Source organism: Prionailurus viverrinus, chromosome D4 (genome assembly GCF_022837055.1).
Source record: "Prionailurus viverrinus isolate Anna chromosome D4, UM_Priviv_1.0, whole genome shotgun sequence".
In the NCBI taxonomy this organism is placed as follows: Eukaryota; Metazoa; Chordata; class Mammalia; order Carnivora; family Felidae; genus Prionailurus; species Prionailurus viverrinus.
In genome coordinates this window covers 43,959,671-43,982,151 of record NC_062573.1, presented here as the reverse complement: position 1 = coordinate 43,982,151, position 22,481 = coordinate 43,959,671, and the positions used below count along the sequence as shown (strand labels likewise).

Below are 22,481 nucleotides of genomic sequence, written 5' to 3'. Positions count from 1 at the left end.
GGACTGAAAAACATAGTAACCATGTGAGATAGTTTATAGGGGGCATATATCCTCATTGCATATTAATTTTCCAAACCTCCACAGTTGCATATGAAAGCAAAAGCCATTATAACATGAAAATATTTGTTAATAAACTGACCAGTTTTATGAAGTTCCCACTGCTTCTCAGAAAACATTAGTGTTTATTTACGTTCCTTTGTCAGAATCTTTGTGGCCCAGTCTCTTGATTGATTTCAGCAATACAGTGCAAGAACAGGTCGAAAAATTGTAATGCGAAATTGGAATTGTTATGCAAAATGCAAGATTGCATGAAATTTGTGTAAGTGATGTTGGAGAACTGCCTGAAATGCATGCAAAACCATTAAAGAGAAAATGGAAAGGAGTGATGACAGGATAAATTCTTCAAAAGGAGAATGAATATCAAAGAATTAATGGAGCTCCATTTGTAAAAATGCCCCTATTTATGATTGAGCTGTAAAAGGTCAAAGGTGTATACAAGGGTGTCACATTTTGCTGTTAGATAGTTTTGTTGTAAAATTTTTTTCTTTTTAATTTTTTTTTTTTAATTTTTTTTTTTCAACGTTTATTTTTGGGACAGAGAGAGACAGAGCATGAACGGGGGAGGGGCAGAGAGAGAGGGAGACACAGAATCGGAAACAGGCTCCAGGCTCTGAGCCATCAGCCCAGAGCCCGACACGGGGCTCAAACTCCTGGACCGCGAGATCGTGACCTGGCTGAAGTCGGATGCTTAACCGACTGCGCCACCCAGGCGCCCCTCTTTTTAATTTTTTTAACGTTTATTTATTTTTGAGACAGAGAGAGAGCATGAACAGGGGAGGGTCAGAGAAAGAGGGAGACACAGAATCTGACATAGGCTCCAGGCTCTGAGCTGTCAGCACAGAGCTCGATGCGGGGCTCGAACCCACGGACCATGAAATCATGACCTGAGCCAAAGTCGGACGCTAAACCGACTGAGCCACCAAGGCATCCCTAAAAATTTTTTACATAGTTGCAGGTGTAACATATGTTGAATAGAACATGTTTTTACTGAATGTGTCTGAAGTCCTTGCAAGGTCCTGTGGGAGTGGCTCTCTCTGGCTGCTCTCTGATCTCATTTCCTGCTACTCTGCCCCCTTGCTTACTCTGCTTGAGGAAGTAGCTACTCCTGAAGCATGTTAGGCAGGACTTAAGGCCTTTGCTCTAGCCGTTCCTTCTCTTGAAAGCACCCTTCTCCTAGATGTCCCATTGGCTGACTCCCATAGCTTCTTCAGGTTTAGGCTCAGTTGTCATTTTCTTAATAAGGTCTAACTTGTTTGACCTATTTAATGATATAACCTACTCTCCTCTTTCCTATTATGAACTCTGATGCCCTTAAGTTGGCTTTACTTTTTCTTTTTCCATAGCACTTAGCACTTCCTGATATGGGATATATATACTTTTTTATTTTGTCCTCTGTTGATTTTCTGTCTCTTTCTGCTAGACCAAGTGGTGGCAAACTATGGCCCACTGGTCAAATCCTGCTTGCAACCTGTCTTTGTAAATAAAGTTTTACCGGAACATAGGCCATTTATTTACACAATGCCCATGGCTGCTTTCATGCATGGAGACAAAGTTAAATATTTATGAGAGCCCATATGGCTCACAAGGCCTAAAATATTTCCTATCTTTCTTGTACAGAAAAAGTTTGCTGACTTTTTTTCTATACCATAAACCTCACGAGGGCAGCACTCTTTGCTTTACTCACTGTTCTAGCCCCATCGAGAACAGTGCTTGGCTCAAACTAAGTGCTGGAATATTTGATAAGTAAATAAATGGTTGAAGATAAAATCCTAATTCTAAATAACTATCTGGAATAACTGGCAGATATAATAAATGCTATAGGCATTTCTTTGGGGTGAGTGATAAGTGGATAAGGTATATAGCAAGGATTTTTATAGTAGAGGAAAAATTTTATCATCAGTGATTAGAATTTTCATATTAGCTGGTAATTAAAATTTTAATCTTTTTTTTTTAACTTATCGAAACTTTTTTTTTTAAATTTTTTTTTTTAACGTTTATTTATTTTTGAGACAGAGAGAGACAGAGCATGAACGGGGGAGGGGCAGGGAGAGAGGGAGACGCAGAATTGGAAGCAGGCTCCAGGCTCTGAGCCATCAGCCCAGAGCCTGACGCGGGGCTCGAACTCACGGACCTCGAGATCGTGACCTGACCTGAAGCCGGACACTTAACCGACTGAGCCACTCAGGCGCCCCAAAACTTTTTTTTTTAAAGCACATATGATACAATTAAAGTATAGCTTTGTAAAAAGCTGATCGATTCTTAAGATATGTTTTATATTGACTGGTATTTTTTTAAGATGCCAAGCTTCATGGAAGTTGAATCATTTTGTGTTTATTTGAGTAGGAAATTTTTTTGTTGAAATTTTCAGCTGACTATTGCCATTTTCAAGAGAATCAATTTAATTTTTTTCAGTCCTTGGAGCGTTTAGTTGGATTTTAGTCAAAGGTTATTTTGAAAATTAGTCGATGGATGAAATGCATAAGAGTTAAAGATCATGAGTTTGTTTTATAAGTTTTGGGGACAGTTTTCTCTCTCTGTTTTGACTTTTTCCAAAAAAATGTTGGATGTGGGTTTTGTATGGCATCAGAAGAATGAACATGCAAAGAGCTGTTAGCATTTTTATTGTGCTTGTGATAATTGTCATGTGTGAGGATTTAATCACATTGGTTCATGGTATTGCTTAGTAATATTTTATAGTCATTTGGTTTTTGGAATGAAGTATAAGATAAAAGAAACTAGACTGTACTGCTTTTAATGGTCACTTTCAGTAATATTAGTTAATTACATACCTTTTGTTGCAAATTTCAAATTTGGTTAATTTTTTAACGCTTTTTCCCCAGATGATCTTTCCATTTCAGTGGCAGTGCCCGTACATTCCCCTTTGTCCTCTGTCACTGGCGGCAGTGCTTAGTGCACCTTTACCATTTATAGTTGGAGTTGACTCCAGGTATTTTGATCTTCATGACCCACCACAAGATGTTGTTTGCATTGACTTGGATACAAACATGTTATATGTGTAAGTTGATTCTTTTTATATTCTCTCCCATTTGTATCCCCACCCTCCACCATATGTAGTTGTTGCAGCTCTTTGAAAACATCTAGAAACATGGTATTTTTTAAGATTGATAATAAATTCTCATATTTAGTACAATGATTCTCAATGAAGGCAGGTATCAGAATCCTGGAAAGTTTGAAAAAGAACATGTTCAACGTTATAATATTTTGAAAACAGTGTTGGCAGAAAAGATGGATTTGAAAAAAAAGGGATAAACACTGCTTTCAGAGCTTAAGAGATGATAGTCTTTCTAGCTTTAATTCAAAATCCTTATGTAAGCTTTTAAAAAATGACTTTAGTCAGAATATAGGATAATATTAGGCTGTTTCCTTAGTGGTCAAGATTTGAATTTTTTAAGGATCTATTTTATTGCGGAGAAATCGATTTTTTTTTAAATATTTATTTTTGAGAGAGAGAGACAGAGCACAAGTTGGGGAGGGGCAGAGAGAGAGAGACACACACACACACACACAGAATCCGAAGCAGGCTCCAGGCTCTGAGCTATTAGCACAAAGCCCGAAACAGGGCTCAAACTCATGAACTGTGAGATCATGACCTGAGCTGAAGTTGGTCACTCAGCCAACTGTGAATTATACTACATAGATCTTTTTACATTTTTTTAATAGACTTGGCAGTTTTCTCCATAAAGACTATGCACACCTTTTGTTAGACTTATTAATTCCTAAGTATGGTGTGTTTTTTCTTGCCACTATAAATGGTATTTTAAATTACATTTTCTGTTAGTTGCTGCAGTATAGAAATGCTGTTGGTTTTCATGTAGTAGTCTGCCTCACAGCAGCTTAATTGAATTCTCTTTTGTCTGTAGATTCTCTTCAGTTTTCTGGCTGTAAACAATCACATCATGTACAATCCTTACATATTTTTGTTTATTGTATTTTTTTTGAGAGAGTGAGCAATTGTGAGTGGAGGAGGGGCAGAGGGAGCAGAAGAGAGAGAATCTGAAGCAGGCTCCATCTTCAGGGCAGATAGAACCCAGTGCTGGGCTGGATCTCATGACCGTGAGATCATGACCTGAGCCGAAATCAAGAGTCGGGCACTTAACAGACTGAGCCATCTAGGCGCTCCAGTCCTTACATATTTTTAAATTTGTCTTAATTCTCTGGCTAGGATCCTAACGTAGTATTGAATAGAAGTAGTCATAGCTGGTATCTTGTCTCCTTCCTAATTTTAAAAGGAATGCTTTGAGCACTTCGTTATTATTATGATTACTGCTTTAAGCAAGAATTGACATCTGGCCCATGACCTGTTTGTGTAACTAAAATTACAAAATTCACTCATTTACATATTCTGTGGGGCTGCTTTCATGCTGTAATGATACATTTGAGAAGTTGTGACAGAGGCCCTGTGGTCCTCAAAACACAATATTTAATATCTGACCTTTTATAGAAAAGGTTTGCTAGTCCCATTCTAGGGTTTTGATAGCTTAATAATAAATGAAGGAACTTACACCTTCCACTTGTACATAATGATTAAAAAAAAACTTTTTAAGTAGGTGTTGAATTTTATAACACTTTTGTATAGGGGCGCCTGGGTGGCGCAGTTGGTTAAGTGTCCGACTTCAGCCAGGTCACGATCTCGCGGTCTGTGAGTTCGAGCCCGCGTCAGGCTCTGGGCTGATGGCTCAGAGCCTGGAGCCTGTTTCCGATTCTGAGTCTCCCTCTCTCTCTGCCCCTCCCCCGTTCATGCTCTGTCTCTCTCTGTCCCAAAAATAAATAAACGTTGAAAAAAAAAATTAAAAAAAAATAACACTTTTGTATAAATATTGAGATATGCATTGTTTCTCCTTTATTTTCTTTGTGGTAAATTACATTATAAATCAATCAATAATGAAGAATCCTTACATTCCTGAAATAAACATCATCTTATATTTTTACATCCTAGCAGATTAAATTTTCTAAGAATTTAAAATGTTTGCATTGTTGTTCATAAATTGCATTGTTGTTCATTGATGTATAGCCTTTTATCTTTGTGGAGTTTTAAATGATTCTTATTTCTATTAAAATATTTTCAGTCCTGCATTATTTAAAAGTGTTCTTTTGGGGGTGCTTGAGTGGCTCAGTCGGTTGGGTGTCTGAATCTTGATTTTAGGGTCATGATCTCATGGTTCTTGGGAGTGAGCAGTGTGGAGCCTGCTTGGGATTCTCCCTCTCTCCTTCTCTTCTTCTCTCCCTCTCCCTCCCTCTCCCTGTCTCCCTTCCTCTCTCTCCCTTTCTCCCCATCTCTCCCCTTCTCTCCCTCTCTCTCCCTCTCTCCCATCTCCCCCTCCCACTTTCCCCTCTCCCCCCCTCCTTCTCCTTCTCCCTCTCATTCTCCCTCTCCCTCTCCCTCTCCCTCTGTCCTTCCCCTGCTTGTTCCCTCTCTCTTTCTCTCTCTCAAAATAAGTAAATAAATAAACATGAAAAAAATTAGAAAGTGTTCTTTTAAACTTCCAAGGTTTTTTTCCTTAAATGCTAACTAGTTGAATTGTAGTCAGAATATGTTTTATATATTATTCTCTGATGTTTGTTGAGATTTGCTTCTAATAGGTAGTTTGAGGTATCAATTAAGTTTGTCACTTAAAATATTATAATTCTAAAACGTAACTTTTGAAGCAAGACTTCAGTCTTGAATTCATAACTCCAGCCTTTTCTGAAAATCTGTGTTAGAGCATTAGGGTGACACCAAATCTGCATAAGGTTGGTTGAAATGTAAAGTAAATATCCGCGAGGGAGGAGAAGCTAAAATGTTAGAGTATTGGGGGCCCCTGTGGTTGCCTCATCCCTTGTACACAGCTAGATAAATACCAAATCATTCACCACACACAGGAAATTGATCTGAGGACTGAGAGAACAAACTGCACAACTAGAGGGAGAAAAGAGGCCACATTGTGGAAGCTAACTAGGATATAAATAAAAACTTAAAGAGCTTCCTTGAAAACCACTTATTTAGACCATCTGTGTCAATTGTAATTTGAGCAAAAATATCCTTTCCATTTTCTTGTTTAGTTTGATATAAGAATTTTGCTAAATAAAAAGAGATTATAACAGATTTTATTATGTTTTTATTTAATAGATCAGATGAAAAGAAGAACATGAATTGGAAGCAGCTTCCCAAAAAGCCATGCAAAAATCTGCTTAGTACCTTAAAGAAGTTGTATCCCCAGCTATCTTCAGGTGAATGTGAGGAAAAAGGAGTATTTTTAATGAAAGAACATATATGAGAATATTCATAAATTTAAGGAAAATTCTGCTCTGCTTAAAAGGAATCTCATTACAAAACAAAATTTCAGTACTAAGATGTTAATATTTTGGTTCATGATTTTTGAGCATGTTATGTCCTGTCTGCTTGAGTCTCCCTGTTAGCACCTGCCAACTATCCTTTACACGAATGGAGAGAGGAATTTCAGGAAGTCATGAGTTTTATTTTGATGGTTTTCTTAATTATTTAATCAGTACTTGTATTAGATATAAAATGCTATTTTCTCTTCATTTGTCAGTTCACCGAAAAACTCAGGAAAGTTCAGCAATTGAGATGACTCCGATTGAAGCAGATTTCTCTTGGCAAAAAAAGATGACACAACTTGAAATGGAAATTCAAGAGGCATTTTTGCGTTTTATGGCATCCATTTTAAAAGGATATAGAACGTATCTCAGACCGATCACAGAGGCTCCTTCAAATAAAGCCACAGCTGTTGATTCATTGTTTGACAGACAGGGTGAGTGGCATTGAAAATATAATTACTTTTTATTGAAATGAAAAATATTTTTTATTTGGTATTGCTTGCCAAAATATTCACGATGCATGTTCTTAGAAATGTATACTAAGATACAGTAAATTTCTTTGTATTTGTCATCTAGCTCTATGAAGAATTTCTTTTAAATTTTTCCCCCATTTTTCCCTGAGAAATCTGAAACTGGAGATCTTTAATTATGAAAAGTCAAAGTCAAAGATGTTGCTTATGTTTACTATATAGTCAGTTATCTTAGTCGAACAAACCTGATGATTTAGTTTAGGTGGTTCCTCACTCTTGCATAATTCTTCAATTTATATATTCTTGGGTTTACAGTATTATCTAATGATTAGTTTTTAAATTTTTTTTTTTAACATTTATTTATTTTTGAGACAGAGAGACAGAGCATGAGCAGGGGAGGGGCAGAGAGAGAGGGAGACACAGAATTTGAAACAGGACCAGGCTCTGAGCTGTCAGCACAGAGCCCGACGTGGGGCTCGAACTCACGGGCTGTGATACCATGACCTGAGCCGAAGTCGGACGCATAACCAACTGAGCCACCCAGGCGCCCCATAACGATTGGTTTTTATAATGAGGCCACCAGTTTTTAAAGTTTTTGAAAAATAGAGTCTTGCTTCAGGGGAAAATACTATACTCCTCTTGTTTTAGTATTTGTTATTTTAGGGAATTGTAAAGATTTTTGTTATTCAACTGCTCTTAAATGTAGTAGCAGCCTTACAGATATGTTAATACTCATATGAAAGTTATTTTATATTTTTGAACTTTTACCCAGCAGTGACTTTATTTATTTTTATTATTACTATTATTATTTTTTTAATGTTTATTTTTGAGAGAGAGAGAGTGAGCGAGCATGAATGGGGAGGGGTAGAGAGATAGGGAGACAGAGGATCTGAAACAGGCTCTGTTCTGACAGCAGTGAGCCTGATGTGGGGCTCGAACCCATGAACTGTGGGATCACGACCTGAGCCAAAGTCAGATGCTCAACTGACTGAGCCACCCAGGTGCCCCTACTCAGCAGTTACTTAAAAAAAAAATCTCTATTTTTCCAGTCATCTTTTGTCTTTTATCATCTCTGCTTCAGGATAACCTCTCAAATATTTAGTCACCACTTACCAAGTCAGACTAGTTATAATGTAGGGATATAAAGAATATTAAAATCTAGCTCTATGAGATAGTAAATGGAAAATAATCTAAAATACTTTTAAAAATAGAACGTGTACTCAAGAGAACAGATTTTACACAATAATTCAGTGAGAATTTCCCAAATATATAAAAAGGGAACATTCTTACAGATGAATATTTTGTAAGACTTCATGGAGGAGGAGCATGACTTAGAAGAATGAGTAGAATTTAGATAAATGGAGATGAGCAGGAAAGGGTTTCTAAAAAACAATATTCATTAAAAGTCAAATTGGAATAAAATTTCTACTTTGCTATTAATTAAGCCTTCCTTTTTTTTTTAAATGTTTATTTTATTTTGAGAGAGTGAGAGCACATGAGAGCAGGGGAGAAGCAGAGAGAGGAGAGAGAATCCCAAGCAGGCTCCACGTTGTCAGCACAGAGCCTGATGTGGGGCTTGAGCCTGATGTGGCGCTTGATCCCATGAATTGCAAAACCATGGCCTGAGCTGAAATCAAGAGTCAGACACTTAACTGACTGAGCCACCCAGACGCTCCTTTATTAAGCCTTTCTGAGGTTCTGTTTTTTCATTAATAAAATGGGGATGATACCTACTTCATGCGTGGTTATGAAGATTAAACGTATGTGAAGCAACTAGTAAAATTACAGTACTCAAGATAACAGCTAGGATCATTGATGGTAATAACAGTATGGAAGAAACCTCAAGAACAAATGTAAAAGGCATGTATATTAGTTTGCCATGGCTGCCATAACCAAGTACCATAGATTGGGTGGTTTAAACAAACAGAAATTTATTTTATCACAATTCTAAGGGCTAAAAGTCCAAGATCAGTGTGTTGGCAGGATTGGTTTTCTCTGAGGCCTCTCTCTTTGGCTTGTAAAGATGGCCGTCTTCTCCCTGTGTCTTCACATGGTCTTCCTTTTGGGTGAATCTGTGTCTATATTTCCTCTTCTTATAAGTACATTAGTCATTGGGTTAGAGCCCATGTCTAATTTCTTCATTTTGACTTAATTACTTCTTTAAAGACCCTATTTACAAACACAGTAACATTTAAAAATACTGAGGATTAGGACCTCAACATAAGAATTTGGAGGGGGTACAATATAAGAATTATAGGGTTTAGCCCATAACAGCATATTTGGTACAATTTGACTAAAGTGAAGAGCTTTAGAGGTATTGTGAAGGATAAGGCTAAAAATAAGATTAGAGCTCAGATTATGGATGGTCTTAAATGCCAGTAAGAATATGGAATTTGTAATAGGCAGTAGTGGGCCACTAATTCATTCATGTTCTCCCTCCCTTCCTCTCTCTCTCTCTCTCTCTCTCTCCCTCTCCCTCTCTCTCCCTCTCCCTCTCCCTCTCCCTCTCCCTCTCCCTCTCCCTCTCCCTCTCCCTCTCCCTCTCCCTCTCCCTCTCTCCCTCCCTGTCTCTTCCTCTCCCTCTCAGTGGGAGGGTGGCCTTACTAATAGAATTTAGAAAGATATTTAGTTAGTGTCTGATGCCTAAGGCTTTTGTTGTCAACAGGATAATATTGAGTGTCGTGAGGGCTATAGCCATTAGACTATAACACAAATACTAATTACATTTTACTAAGTGTGATGTGAAGGAACATATTGGTTATAGTGAGAGTGCTAAGTCAGGGAAAGTTTCCCCGAAGAAGTAACAATTAAGCTTGGGCTTGAAAAATGAACAGGAATTAACTGTGGATTTTAGGTTAACTTTTTATTAGAGATACTTTCTCAACGTAGATAAAAATAGAATAATATAATGTACTCTTGTATAGCCATCTTCCAACTTCAGCAGTGGCCACAATCAACATTTTGCCATTTTTATTTCATCCTTTCCCCCTGTCTTTCCAGATTCTAAATAGGACATCATTCTAAATAGGACTCATAAACTTTTAGTTATTCTTTAGAATTTCCTATATTTATATATGCTTTTGGTTGATTGTGTCTGCATGGTGTTATTTAACATGTCTTCCATCATCTGTATTTCCTGTAAACTTGTGGTTGGATTAAGAGATACATTGTCCAGTAGAAATGTAATGTGAAGGGCTCCTGGGTGGCTCATTTGGTTAAGCATCCAATTTCGGCTCAGGTCTTGATCTTGCAGTTGGCGCTGTGTGCTGACAGCTCAGAGCCTGGAACCTGTTTGGATTCTGTGTCTCCCTCTCTCTGCCCCTCCCCTGCTCATGCTCTGTCTCTCAAAAATAAATAAATGTTAAAAAAATATATATAATGTGAACCATACATATAATTTTAAATTTCTGTGGTATTTGGGTGGCTCAATTTAATTTTAGCTCAGGTTATAAACCCAAGGTCATGGGATTGAGCCCCAAGCTGAGCTCTGCACTGAGCCTGGAGCCTGCTTAAGATTCTCTCTCTGCCCCTGTACCCTGTTTCCATGCGCTCGCTCAAAAAAAAAAAAAAATTGTAGTAGCTATAGTTAAAAAGTAAGTAATAGGGGAAATTAATTTGCATAATATATTTTTGTAACTTAAAATATCCAAAATGGTATTTCAACATATAATTAAATTTTAAAAATTGTAATGATAATATTTTACATTTTCCCCCCTATACCAAGGCTTTGAAGTCAGCATGTGTTTTATGTTTACAGCACATCTCAGTTTGGGTCAATCACATTTCAAGTGCTAAATTGTCACGTGTAGGTAGTGGTTACTGAATTAAACAGTGCTGTTCTAGAGCTCAATTAGATTCAGGTTCAATTTTCTTGACAAGCAATGCCAAAAACACTACTTCCTATTACAACCCACATGCATATCTGGTTGTCCCATTTTTAGTGCTCCTAGGATTGATCAGTGTATATAAATGTTGTCAGCTTCATTAATTCATTATAGTTTTCCCATCAGCCTTTCATGTAATTATTTTAATAGCTTTTGCTGATCGTTGCCTAGATCTATTAGAAGAAAAAAAAGACTTTTTGTTACTACTTGTCAAGAATAATTTATTTAATTTATTTCTATTTTATTTAAGAATTTCTCAACTAATTAGTATGTCAAGGGGATGGTGTGAGGACCACAGCATGTGGAATGTCCTGAAGCATCAAAGAAAGAAAGAAAGGCTGGAGGGGAAAAGTGGCTCAAAAATCATGCCTGAAAATGGTGGGTGTGAGCCAAATCATGTAGGATCTTTTAGGACCATTGAAGGGTTTCAGTCCTTAAGAGTAATTGGAAGCCAGTGAAGGCTATTTAAGTAGGTAATAGGATAAGATTTGCATTTTTAATTTTTTTAAAGGTTTATTGTTGAGAGAGAGAGAGAGAAGGAGGGAGAGAGAGAGTGCACGTGCGCTCAGAGAGAGGGGGAGACAGAGGACCCAAAGCAGGGCTCCGTGCTGACAGCAGAGAGCCTGACGCAGGTGTCAAACAATCCGTGAGATCATGACCTGAACTGAAGTCAGACGTTCAACCTACTGAGCCACCCAGATGCCCCAGATTTGCATTTTTAAAAGATCAGTATTTAATTGTTTTTCCTTTGACTTCTATGCAGAGATTGAATTGGAGACATCCAAAGTATGGATCTGCTAGTTAGTTGGTTATCACATTGCTCCAAGTGATCAGTGGGAGTGACTTGGTTTACTTGAGGGTAGTGTGAATAGAAGAGTGAGGAGTGATTTTTTTTGGGGGGGGGGTGGAGGTAGATTGAATAGAACTTGGTGATTGAATATAGGATGTAAGATAGAGGGAGGTGTCAAGAGCAACTTTGAGATTTTTGTCTTTGTCAACCAAGTAGATGGATGGTCGTGCCTTTTATTGAGAAGTGAAATAGCAGAAAGAGGAAGGATCTATTTGTTAAGGAAACTTTGTTTTAAAGTGAGAGAGCCTTGAGTATGCTGACATAGCTAATACAGAGGGGAAATTGTCCTGAGAACACTGAAGGACTGGAACCCCAGGCTCATATGGTGGGTTTGGCCTTAGGTAAGAGAGACATATTCATTGTAAAAAAAAAAAGGGGGGGGGGGAGTAAATGGTAGCTGCAGAAAGTCATAGATTTTGTAGTGAGATAATAACAGTAATTCTCTTAATGATTTTCATTTTCTCTGTGATATAAGGTATATATAAGGTATGGTGGAGGAGGGAACATGATAGGAGAGAATTAAAAAATTGGAAATAGTTGTAGAAAACATGGGTAAATGGAAATTAAGTTGATTCCAGAAATTTAGAAGGGTTGGTAGTCACCGATGAAAGTATAAGTGGTTCTGATCAGCCTAGTTGTAGAATTCCCCCCTCCTCCTTTTAATTTGTGCTCAGTTACATTGTTGTAGATCCAGAGAAAGCAGGCAATTCATTCCTCCAGGGCTAAGTGATACTAGATGAGTTTAACAAAAAAGACAAAAGGACAACAGAATTGAGAGTGTTGATAAGAAAGTAATTGAAATGGTAGACATGGAATCAATGTTGAGTAAGGAGAGAAGTGAAGACAGGAGGGTATAGGTAGAATGGAAAAGGATATGAATGACTGTAGACTTGAACAGCCTTTCCTCCTGCCCCCCATGCTTGTTAGGAGTACTTAAATAAGGAAATCAGACAACGGTAATGGGCAGAGAGTAATATATATGTGTAAATTAGATTTGGGAGTCAGCTGTTTTGAATGTTAGCAAGAAAAGTCCCAGGAGTGCGTCACTGTGTGGAAGTTGGTGACTGAGGGGTATAGAACATAGATCATTGAAAGTTAAGGCATTAAGAACTCATTAAAGTGTTGGATGGTTTGTACTTATGGATGTTGAAGAATGATCATGGTAGGAGCTAGAGAAGAGAAGACTTGGAATTAGGTGCCCTAGTCTTCAGTGAATGAAAGAGAGTGTCCCTGAAGTCAGTAGATGACTATACTGTCACTGAGCAGAAATGTTTACAGGCTGTTACAGGAGTTGTCTGGTGGCATTGCAGAGGAAGGACATTTGACCTTTGTCACTCAAGACTATGCAGAGTATGAGAGAAATTTCTATTTGAGAGCTGTAGGGCTAAAGATTCCTTATAGCAGATTCAGATTCAGTGAAAAGATTAATGATACTTAAGTGTTTTATGGTTGAATTAGGCAGAAAGAGCTACAGTTACTAGAATATGGTTACTAAAAGCTTCTATAAACATGGATATATGTACAAGTTTAAAATAATATTTTGTGTGACATCTAGTTCCACTTTAAGTTTTGAATTTAATTGTGGCTTTGATTTTTTCAGGATTTTTAAAAAGTCGAGATCGTGCCTATACAAAATTCTACACCAATTTATCCAAAACACAGATTTTTATTCGTTTCATTGAAGAGTGTAGTTTTGTAAGTGATAAAGATACTGGATTGGCATTTTTTGATGACTGCATAGAAAAGGTAAAAGTTTTTCCTGTATATAAGTGTTAAAAACAGTTTGGATGCCTGTATAATCATTATTATTATTATTAGCTCAAATGATCTGAGGGAGATATTCTAGAGGTGTGTGTGTGTGTGTGTGCACGCGCACATGTGCAATTGTGTGCAGGTGTCCAATTCTAGGCTTAATATTAAGAATAATTTTCCTTTGTGATATTTAGTTTCCACCAGACATAGCTAATTCTTCTTGAATCTCACTTTGGTTTTATAACTAGTAAGTACTAAGAACATTTCGCTGAACCTCCTAAATCTTACATTTTTATTTATCTAAGTAAGATATAAGATTTAGTAGTTCATTAAGAAAGTTTAGGGTAATGTAAGTCTTGTGTTTTTTTTGCTTTAATAAAGTTGTTGCAGATTCTTTTGCTAAATATATGTTTTTTGTTTTAAGGAAGCATATTTGAAATATGTTAAATATCAAAGTTTTACTTACCCATCCTAAGGAGATTCAAGTTGATTCTTCACAGTGATGACTCCCATTTTTTTCCTCTCATTTTTAACCAGATTTTTGTTTTTGCTAAGTGGATCTTGGGGCTGATTTTATATGTAAACCGTATATCATGAAAAAATTTGAGAATGTATCTAAAAAAGGTAGAGTAATATATATTACACTTTTTGTAGTCTCCTTAGAGGACTTGAATGTTTTTTTTCCCATTCTATCAATGTGATCTGAAACTCTGGGGATAAGATTAAAACTATTCAATGTTTTTGTTTACGTGTAGAATGGGTAGTCTAACATCATCAAGTTAGAGGGAAGCTTAGATTATATCAATCTCTAATGCAGGGATTTTAATAACAATGAAATTTTTGATTTGAGAAGCCAGATTCCCCCTGTGATTGGCCTTTTTTTGCTTGTGAATAAGGATTTATGAAAAAAACTATTCAAAATAAATTGTTTCTATCCTAATAGAAAAATATCATATGTTAACCTGATAGTATAGGGCCCCCTAAATATATTGTGAAGTGTCTTCTGTCTGTCCAGTATTTTTTTAAAAAAATCTTTTAACATTTATTTTTGAGGGAGAGAGAGAGAGGTAGAGCACAAGTAGGGGAGGGGCAGAGAGAGAGGGAGACACAGAATCTGAAGCAGGCTCCAGGCTTTGAGCTGTCAGCACAGAGCCTGACGCAGGACTTGAACTCACGAACTGTGAGATCATGACCTGAGCTGAAGACGGACGTTTAACTGACTGAGCCATCCAGGTGCCCCTATCTGTCCAGTATTAAAAAAGAAGTTTTTTTATTTAAGAATTTAAGACCATCTCTAATATATTCCCAGTAAACATTTTCACCAAGAATTCTTTTCTTCTTTTGTAGTTGTTTCCTGATAAAGGCACAGAGAAAACAGATAAGGTATATTTTCTTGAGTTTTAAAATTTCAGAACTAGATATTGCTTGAATGCAGATTAATCGGAGAAAATAATTATTTTCAGGTTGATTTTGATTTAGCTGAAGATACCAAATTGATAGAGCTAGATGATTCACAGAAAAGTGAGCACACTGTATTCATAATGCCACCAGAGCCACCTCCTGATGATGGAAAGGATCTGTCACCAAAGTACAGGTAGCAAGAATTTTTTTAATGCTCTTTGTGTTCAGTTTTAATAATTTATTTTGATCTTTTGTGACTGTTAGTAGATATGTATATTAGTCATTTGTGACAGTCATTTTCAAAAAATAATTTATTCAGTGAACTAACGATATGAATATTACATGAAGATGTTATGAAGTATTGTAATTTAAGAATTGGACAGACTTTTTCGAAGGGAAGCCAAATGTGTCTTCAAAAATTTCATTTCTGGAGAAGAATAAATTTACTTTTGTGAGGTTTCTCCTATGTTTTTTTTTTTTTTTTTTTTATCAATGTAAAGACTGAAATTCTTATGCATTAGTAAGATACAGAGAAAACTTAAAAGTAGAGGGCCATGAATCATTATTTATTAAAACAGGTGATGGGGATTAAAGACTGCACTTGTCGTGATGAGCACTGGATGATATATGGCAGTGTTAAATCATTATATTATATGCCTGAAACTGATATAACCCTGTATTAACTACAAAAAACAAAAACAAAACAAAAAACAACTTGAAGAATAGGATTTGGATGGGAACCTTTTAAGAAATTAAAATATATTTGTTATTTGTTGTTATAATTATGATAATACACAGTTTAACAAACTTAGAATTATCAAACCAAAAAAGAAAGCTAGCATATCATTTAAGCACCATGCTTAATGTCTATTAACAACTGTATGTATATCTTTCCTGTTTTTGTGCATAAATTTGCATTTACTATATTAAAACAAATATGAGTTCATATTGTACATATTCTTTGTAACTTGTGTCTGCCTTTAGTGGTCTGGACATTTTTCCATGCTAACAAATATTTTTGTGCCATATCATTTTGAATGACCATATTGCATGCATTTATTGTGATTTGTTTAGTCTCTTGTGGATTTTTTTTTTTTCCTGGTTCTTTATCTATATCCTTGTGTATATACATAGTTTTTTCCTTAGGCTGCATTCCTAAAAGAATATCTGAGGCAAACGGAGTATAAAATAATTGTCTTCCAAGAATATGGAATTAATATCTTACCAGGACTGCATAAGAATGAAGAGTACATATCTGGAATTTAGTGGCTTAATGAAGAAGTACTATTTTGGTTGCATGTTAATTATAGAATTTTTTTTCCTTTGTTTTAATGACTATACATTGGAATCCATGTATTGACAAACAAGGTGAATCAAATAGGGAAGGGCAATATCTCCCAGAAGAAAATTGGCCAAAGGCAATAGGTAGGCAATTTCCAAGAAGAAATCCCAATAATCAATGTGAAAATATATTAAGCTTCTCTAGTATTGAAAGAAATGCAAACCAAAATGGTGAGTAGAAGCATTTTTAACCTGTCAGATTGAGAATAGGTTGTGCTACTATTTAAAGTGTAAGACTGTATGGAACTATAACCTTTCTTGAAATAATTTGATAGTGACTATAATAATTTTAATTTTATTGATAAACATTGACCATAGCAAAAATACAAAGGTATAAATACAGAAATATTAATTGCAAAAATTCAGAAATAACCTAAAAATGTCCAACAATGAAGAATGGTGGAATTCTGGTATGTCCCTAGAATAAAAATCTTACGGATTTTTTTCTCGTAAATACCCATGCCAAGATACTTTTATGAAGGAAAACAAAATTGCCAGGTATACTAAATGTTACTTTTAATAGGAATTATAATTAAACGCATGGATTCTGTTGAAAGTTATTAACCTCTGTCAAGTAAGAGATCAGGGTTTTCTGTTGTCTAGGGATTGGCTGAAAATAATGAATAGGGTGGGGAGGAGGCCAAAGTTTCCATGTAGGTAGTCTGTGTATCTTATTATTACATCCTATATTTTTGAAAAATAATTATTTTTCTATCTCTGGATTGTGGTGAATAATATTGGGTACTATTTAAGATTTAGAAATACTCACCTAAATTCTGGAATAATGTGAAGAATTAATGTATTTTATATCAGCAGCTCTATTTTTGCTTTTTATTTTAGTTACAAATACTTTCCAAGACTGGACCTTAAGCTTTTTGACAGACCACAGGAGTTGAAATTTTGTTTTAGTAGACACCCTACTGGGAATAGCATTACAAACAGTCCAGCTCTCATGGCTAAGAGAACTAAACAGGTCAGATATTCTTTATCTAATACATGTTAATTTAAAATGTAAAATATGTATATGTGATATGCAGCTCATAGTTTAAAATGATCACACATGGCAAACATTTGAAGACCCACTATGATTGTTAATGAAGTCAACTAGATGTTTTGCAACCCTACTTCTATTGTGGCTGAGGTTTTTGAGTGCTTATATTTATGCTTTAAGAGAATCCTTGGGAACCAAATATACTTTTTAAAAAACAACTTTATTGAGATATAATTCACATACCACACAATTCACCCATTTAGAGTATGCTCAGTGGCTTTTACTGTGCTCACAGGGTTGAGCAACCACCACCACAGTCAATTCTAGAACATTTTCATCGCCCCAAAAAGAAAGCCTGTGCCCCTTATCTGTTAACCCTCCCATCCATTCCCCGCAGCCCTAGGCAACCACTGATCTATTTTCTGTGCCTATAGTCTTGCCTATTCTGGGCATTTCATATAAATGGAATTATTATACAATATGTAGTCTTTTGTTTCTAGCTTCTTTCACACAGTGTAATGTTTTTAAGGCTCATCCACTTTGCAGCATGTGCTAGTACTTCATTTATTTTTATTGCTGAATATTCCATTGTATGGATATGTAGCACATTTTATTTATTCATTTTTGTACATGTGAGTGGTTCCTATTTATGGCTGTTATGCATAGTGTTGCTGTGAACATTTGTGTGTGTTTGTGAGGATATGTGTTTTCATTTCTCTTGGGTAAATGCCTAGAAGTAGAATTGCTGTGTCATATGGTAACTCTATGTATATAACCTTACTGTCGGACTGTTTTCCAAAATGGATATACCATTTTAAATTCCTCCCAGCAGTGTATATGGGTTCCAGTTGTGCCACATCCTTGTCAATTCTTGTTATTATCTGTCTTTTCTTTATAGCCATCCTAGTGTGTGAAGTGGTATCTCGGTGTAATTTCAACTTTCAGATCCCTTGTGGTTAATGTAAATATACTCTATGCCAAGTACTACATTTAAAGGGAGTGAAAGGGAGCTAATTTAGAGCAAGCTAGACATCTTGCTTTAATACCATATCTGATTTAGGTGGAAAGAGTCATTCTGTGATTAGGTGTGAGTTAAAATGAAACATCTATTGACGTTGTGGTCTACAAAACATGGAAAACTTGAGAATGAAGTTTTTAGTTCAGGTTTTACCAATTCATATACAGCCCCCCAAATCCTAGAGGTAACCTGAGGTGTTCCTTAATATCATACAATACACATTTCTCTCAATGTCTGAAGGGAAGTTGTTGTTGTTGTTGTTGTTGTTTGCTTTTATCAGCTTCATAAAAGCCAGTTTTTAAAATGGGAGCATTTGGTTACTAAATCTTTAAATCTCATTTTCACCAGAATTTTTGTCCCCAAGGCTAGCTGGAAAAGAAAGACCTTCCTATTGTAGAAAAACAAGGGACTTTATTTTTAAATATATCTTCAAGCCTAATAGAAATAGAGCTTATAAAAAAATTAATGCACCAGGCATTTTTATTTAGAACAAACCACAGGAGAGGGGTTTTTAGTGCAAGGCACACAGTGGTCGTCTGATATACCTGGAAGGCTCTGTAGTTTCTGGGAGTATATAGTTAGATTAAAGCTCAGCAGGTGGTTTTGATGCCTACTCTTTTCCATCTAAATCAGAATGAAAATCAGAAGTAAGAAAACATCACTATCAGACTGTTGGGTAGGAAGGTCTGTGATCTTGTCAGAGTATGTTGCCTGCAATGGCATATGTCTTTTTAAGGAATCAGTCAATGAAAGAATTAAAGACTGTGGTGAGGGAGGGTAGAAGGAAATGTTGGTAGGAAATAGACTGAGTTATTTGTCAAACATTTTAGTTGGGAGAAAGGTAGAAAGACTGTCACTTTTTAAGAATGCCATTGATGAACCTACAAGCTCTGAATGGTTAAATCTCTTTCATTAAACATAGGAGTGCCTTCTATGTGAAGGGCAACTAACTAGCCATTATATTATAAAAATATGAATGATCCCTGATTTTAAGGGATTTCTAGTCTATTAGGAAAGTCTTGCTTGCCAGCAAATAGTTACTGTGAAATATAAAGTGCTTCTATAGACGAATGTTGAGGAACCATGTTGTACTAAGTAGGAAGCCACTCATGAAAGTAAAACGGTGAAATGCTTGATTTTAGAGTCCAGTTTTACATTACATTCTTCTCTTCTCACTTTTCTCCCCACCCTAATGGATTTTAATAAATATCATACTGGGTTTTCTTGTAAGCTTTTTTGGTAAGTAATCCCTACTCCCAAGATGGGGCTCAAACCCATGGCCCAGAGATCAGGAGTCGCATGCCCTACCGACTGAGCCAGCCAGGTGCCCCAAATACCATAATGTTTTATTTATTCTCTTTCTAGGAGATAAAAACGGCTCATAAATTGGCGAAGAGATGTTACACAAATCCACCACAATGGGCCAAGTGTCTCTTCAGTCATTGTTACAGCTTATGGTTTATTTGTCTCCCAGCCTATGTTAGAGTTTCTCATCCTAAGGTCAGAGCACTTCAGCAGGCATATGATGTACTTATTAAGATGAGGAAAACAGATGTGGATCCACTAGATGAGGCAAGTATAATAAACTGAGTCATGATTACTAAGACATATTTTTGTATATTTAAGAAAACTAGGTCTTGGCCACTTTAAAGTGCTCTCAAGTATTTTCATTAAGCAACAAAGGTAAAGTTATTTGTTTCATAGAGCTAGTACTTATTATTTATTTTTAAGTACATTTGTTTAAAAATTATTGGTTTGGAATGAAGCAGAGACTGCCTTAGTTAAGTCAGGTTGGTTGCACCTTATAAATAGAAATTAATATTGACTTCATTTTATTCTTAGTATAACTTTATTAGAAAGTAAATACAAAATAGACTTTTAGTAAGTGGCTGTCCACTTAGGCTCTATGTCCTAGGATGAGTTATATAACCTGTTGTTTCACATTATGTATCTGAAAATGTGGCACTGTTGACATTTTGGTCCACATGATTATTTATTGTGGGCCTGTTGTGTGCATTGCAGGATGTTTACCAGCATCCCTGGCCTCTGCATACTGGTTACCAGTAGCACCCTCCCTTCTCCTATGTGGCAATCAGAATGTCTGCAGACATTGCCAGATGTTCCCTGGAGGTCCAAATTGCCCCACTGATGTAGACAATTATAGTTGGTACCATCTTTATAAGGTTAACTTGAGGGCTAAATCAATTAATGGGCAGATTGTGCCTAGAATAGTGCCTGGCTTATAGTCTAAGCACTGAGTGAATGATATGCTAAAGGTTTTATAGACACCATCTCTCTAAAGCTTCAGAGCCATCCTAAGAGATAGGTCGTGATATTATCCAGTTAATGGTTGAAGAAACTAAATCACTTATTTAGCCTTTTTCTTTGCTGTTTTTCCCTCTAAAAATAACATTTGGTGTTAAAATAACTGTAAATGATATTTAGAACCAGATTAGGATTTAAAGCAAAGTTGAAATAAAAATTCAGAGTAATGGGTATCTGAGGGGAAAGAGCACAGGGGGATAGAAGAGAAATGGGATTGAAGAGAAGGCGCATCATAGGCTTCAGCAATAATTCTATAGCTTTTCTTCTTAAAAACAAAAAAGATCTTAGGGGCGCCTGGGTGGCGCAGTCGGTTAAGCGTCCGACTTCAGCCAGGTCACGATCTCGCGGTCCGGGAGTTCGAGCCCCGCGTCAGGCTCTGGGCTGATGGCTCAGAGCCTGGAGCCTGTTTCCGATTCTGTGTCTCCCTCTCTCTCTGCCCCTCCCCCCCGTTCATGCTCTGTCTCTCTCTGTCCCAAAAATAAATAAACGTTGAAAAAAAAAAATTAAAAAAAAAAAAACAAACAAAAAAGATCTTAAATGAATATAGCATGTATAATATGAAGATTTGATAATGCTTGTGGGTACACTAAAACTCATTTTTCTCTATCAAGTGTATGTTATAAAACCTTTTAAAATAAAAATTATAAAACAAATAATAAAGTATCCATTCTCACGTTTGGTTACATTTTCTTTCATCTGTTAATAAAACTTTGGAAATTAAAAGTGCTTGATCAGAGTGTTTCGTACTTTATGCACTTTAGTGTTTTAAAAAATTTGTTCTAATAGAGTTTTCTATCTAAAATGTGTTTTAAGATGTGTTTTAACTTGTGAAAGACCAAATATTTTTAAAGTGTTTTAAAGTATGCTCTCTGAATTGTTACTGCACTCTAAATTCAAAGTACAGTACTTGATAAATTACAAGTTCATAACATATATCATAAATTGCCTGAAAAGTATTTTCCTCTATAGGTATTAAAGTTCACTGGTAGTCTTTGGTACAAATAATTATCTTCTCTTGTTTTCTGACATGCAACAATTATGACTAGTAGACTAAAAATTTTTTTCAGATGATTTCCCTAATAAACACTGTGGTAAGAAGTTTAAAATTTGGAGCTTAATTTGTTGTATTCCTACTTCTAACAAGTTACATTGACAGATTTTTTTTAGTGCCCTGAAGTCATTACCTCTCCACAACTAGAAGAAAGAAATGTTTATTTTAAAACTTAAGAATATATATTTGCTAGGTATATTTCATACATTTTATCTGTTTATTGATCATACATGGAATAGCATATTTAAAGTTTTCACAGTATTGTCACATACATTTTTTCCTTTGGTATTCCCAGCAACTCTGTGAGGCAATTTATATATTAGCTACATTTTATAAAGAGAGTAATTTGAAACTTAAATGAAATGACAAACTTATACATAAGACTGCCCAGTTAAGTAGTTTTGAGTTTTAGGTCTATTTCATTAGAAACCACTGTCTCATTCATATACTTCATGTTTTAATTTGACGGCTTTGTGTGCTACATGTTATGTTTGGATTTTAAAATAAAACTCTTAGAAGATCAAGAAATAGCACATTCCACATAGACGAAATTACAGTGTGTAATGCATTTTGCTTTTAATACTATTTACAGAATAAAAAAATTTTTTTTAATGTTTCCTTATTTTTGAGAGAGAGAGAGAGAGAGAGAGAGAGAGAGAGAGAGAGAGACGGAGCAGAATCTGAAGAGGGCTCCAGGCTCCAAGCTGTCAGCACAGAGTCCGATGCGGGGCTCAAACTCACAAGCTGTGAGATCATGACCTAAGCTGAAGTCAGGGGAGTGACAGAGAGAGTAATTCAAATATAGGCAGGATCCCATATGTTACAGACTTTATACAGAGCATCTCAGCTTCAGATTCAAGTTGTACTAAAATGTCTTAAAATCCTATCAATTCTTAAGATTCTGTGAGCCATAAAGTGGCTCTGCACTGCCAGCCAGTGCAGGCTCTGCACTGCCAGCACAGAGCCCGAGGTGGGACCTGAACCCACAAACTGCGAGATCAT

At 36.1% G+C, this 22,481-nt stretch overlaps 1 protein-coding gene across 4 annotated transcripts in view; it reads left to right on the top strand.

Moving 5' to 3' along the window:
• DENND4C (DENN domain containing 4C) overlaps positions 1–22,481 on the top strand; it is a 122,554-nt gene that overhangs the window by 63,162 nt on the left and 36,911 nt on the right. For 2 of the 4 annotated variants that reach the window (XM_047829980.1, XM_047829978.1), the window contains exons 10-17: positions 2,901–3,076; positions 6,188–6,294; positions 6,612–6,830; positions 13,201–13,346; positions 14,700–14,735; positions 14,816–14,946; positions 16,935–17,067; positions 19,469–19,675. In XM_047829980.1, coding sequence (XP_047685936.1) covers positions 2,901–3,076; positions 6,188–6,294; positions 6,612–6,830; positions 13,201–13,346; positions 14,700–14,735; positions 14,816–14,946; positions 16,935–17,067; positions 19,469–19,675 — 1,155 coding nt within the window. The remainder of the gene's footprint in view (positions 1–2,900; positions 3,077–6,187; positions 6,295–6,611; positions 6,831–13,200; positions 13,347–14,699; positions 14,736–14,815; positions 14,947–16,934; positions 17,068–19,468; positions 19,676–22,481) is intronic. The other 2 variants (XM_047829981.1, XM_047829979.1) reach the window with 1 other exon arrangement.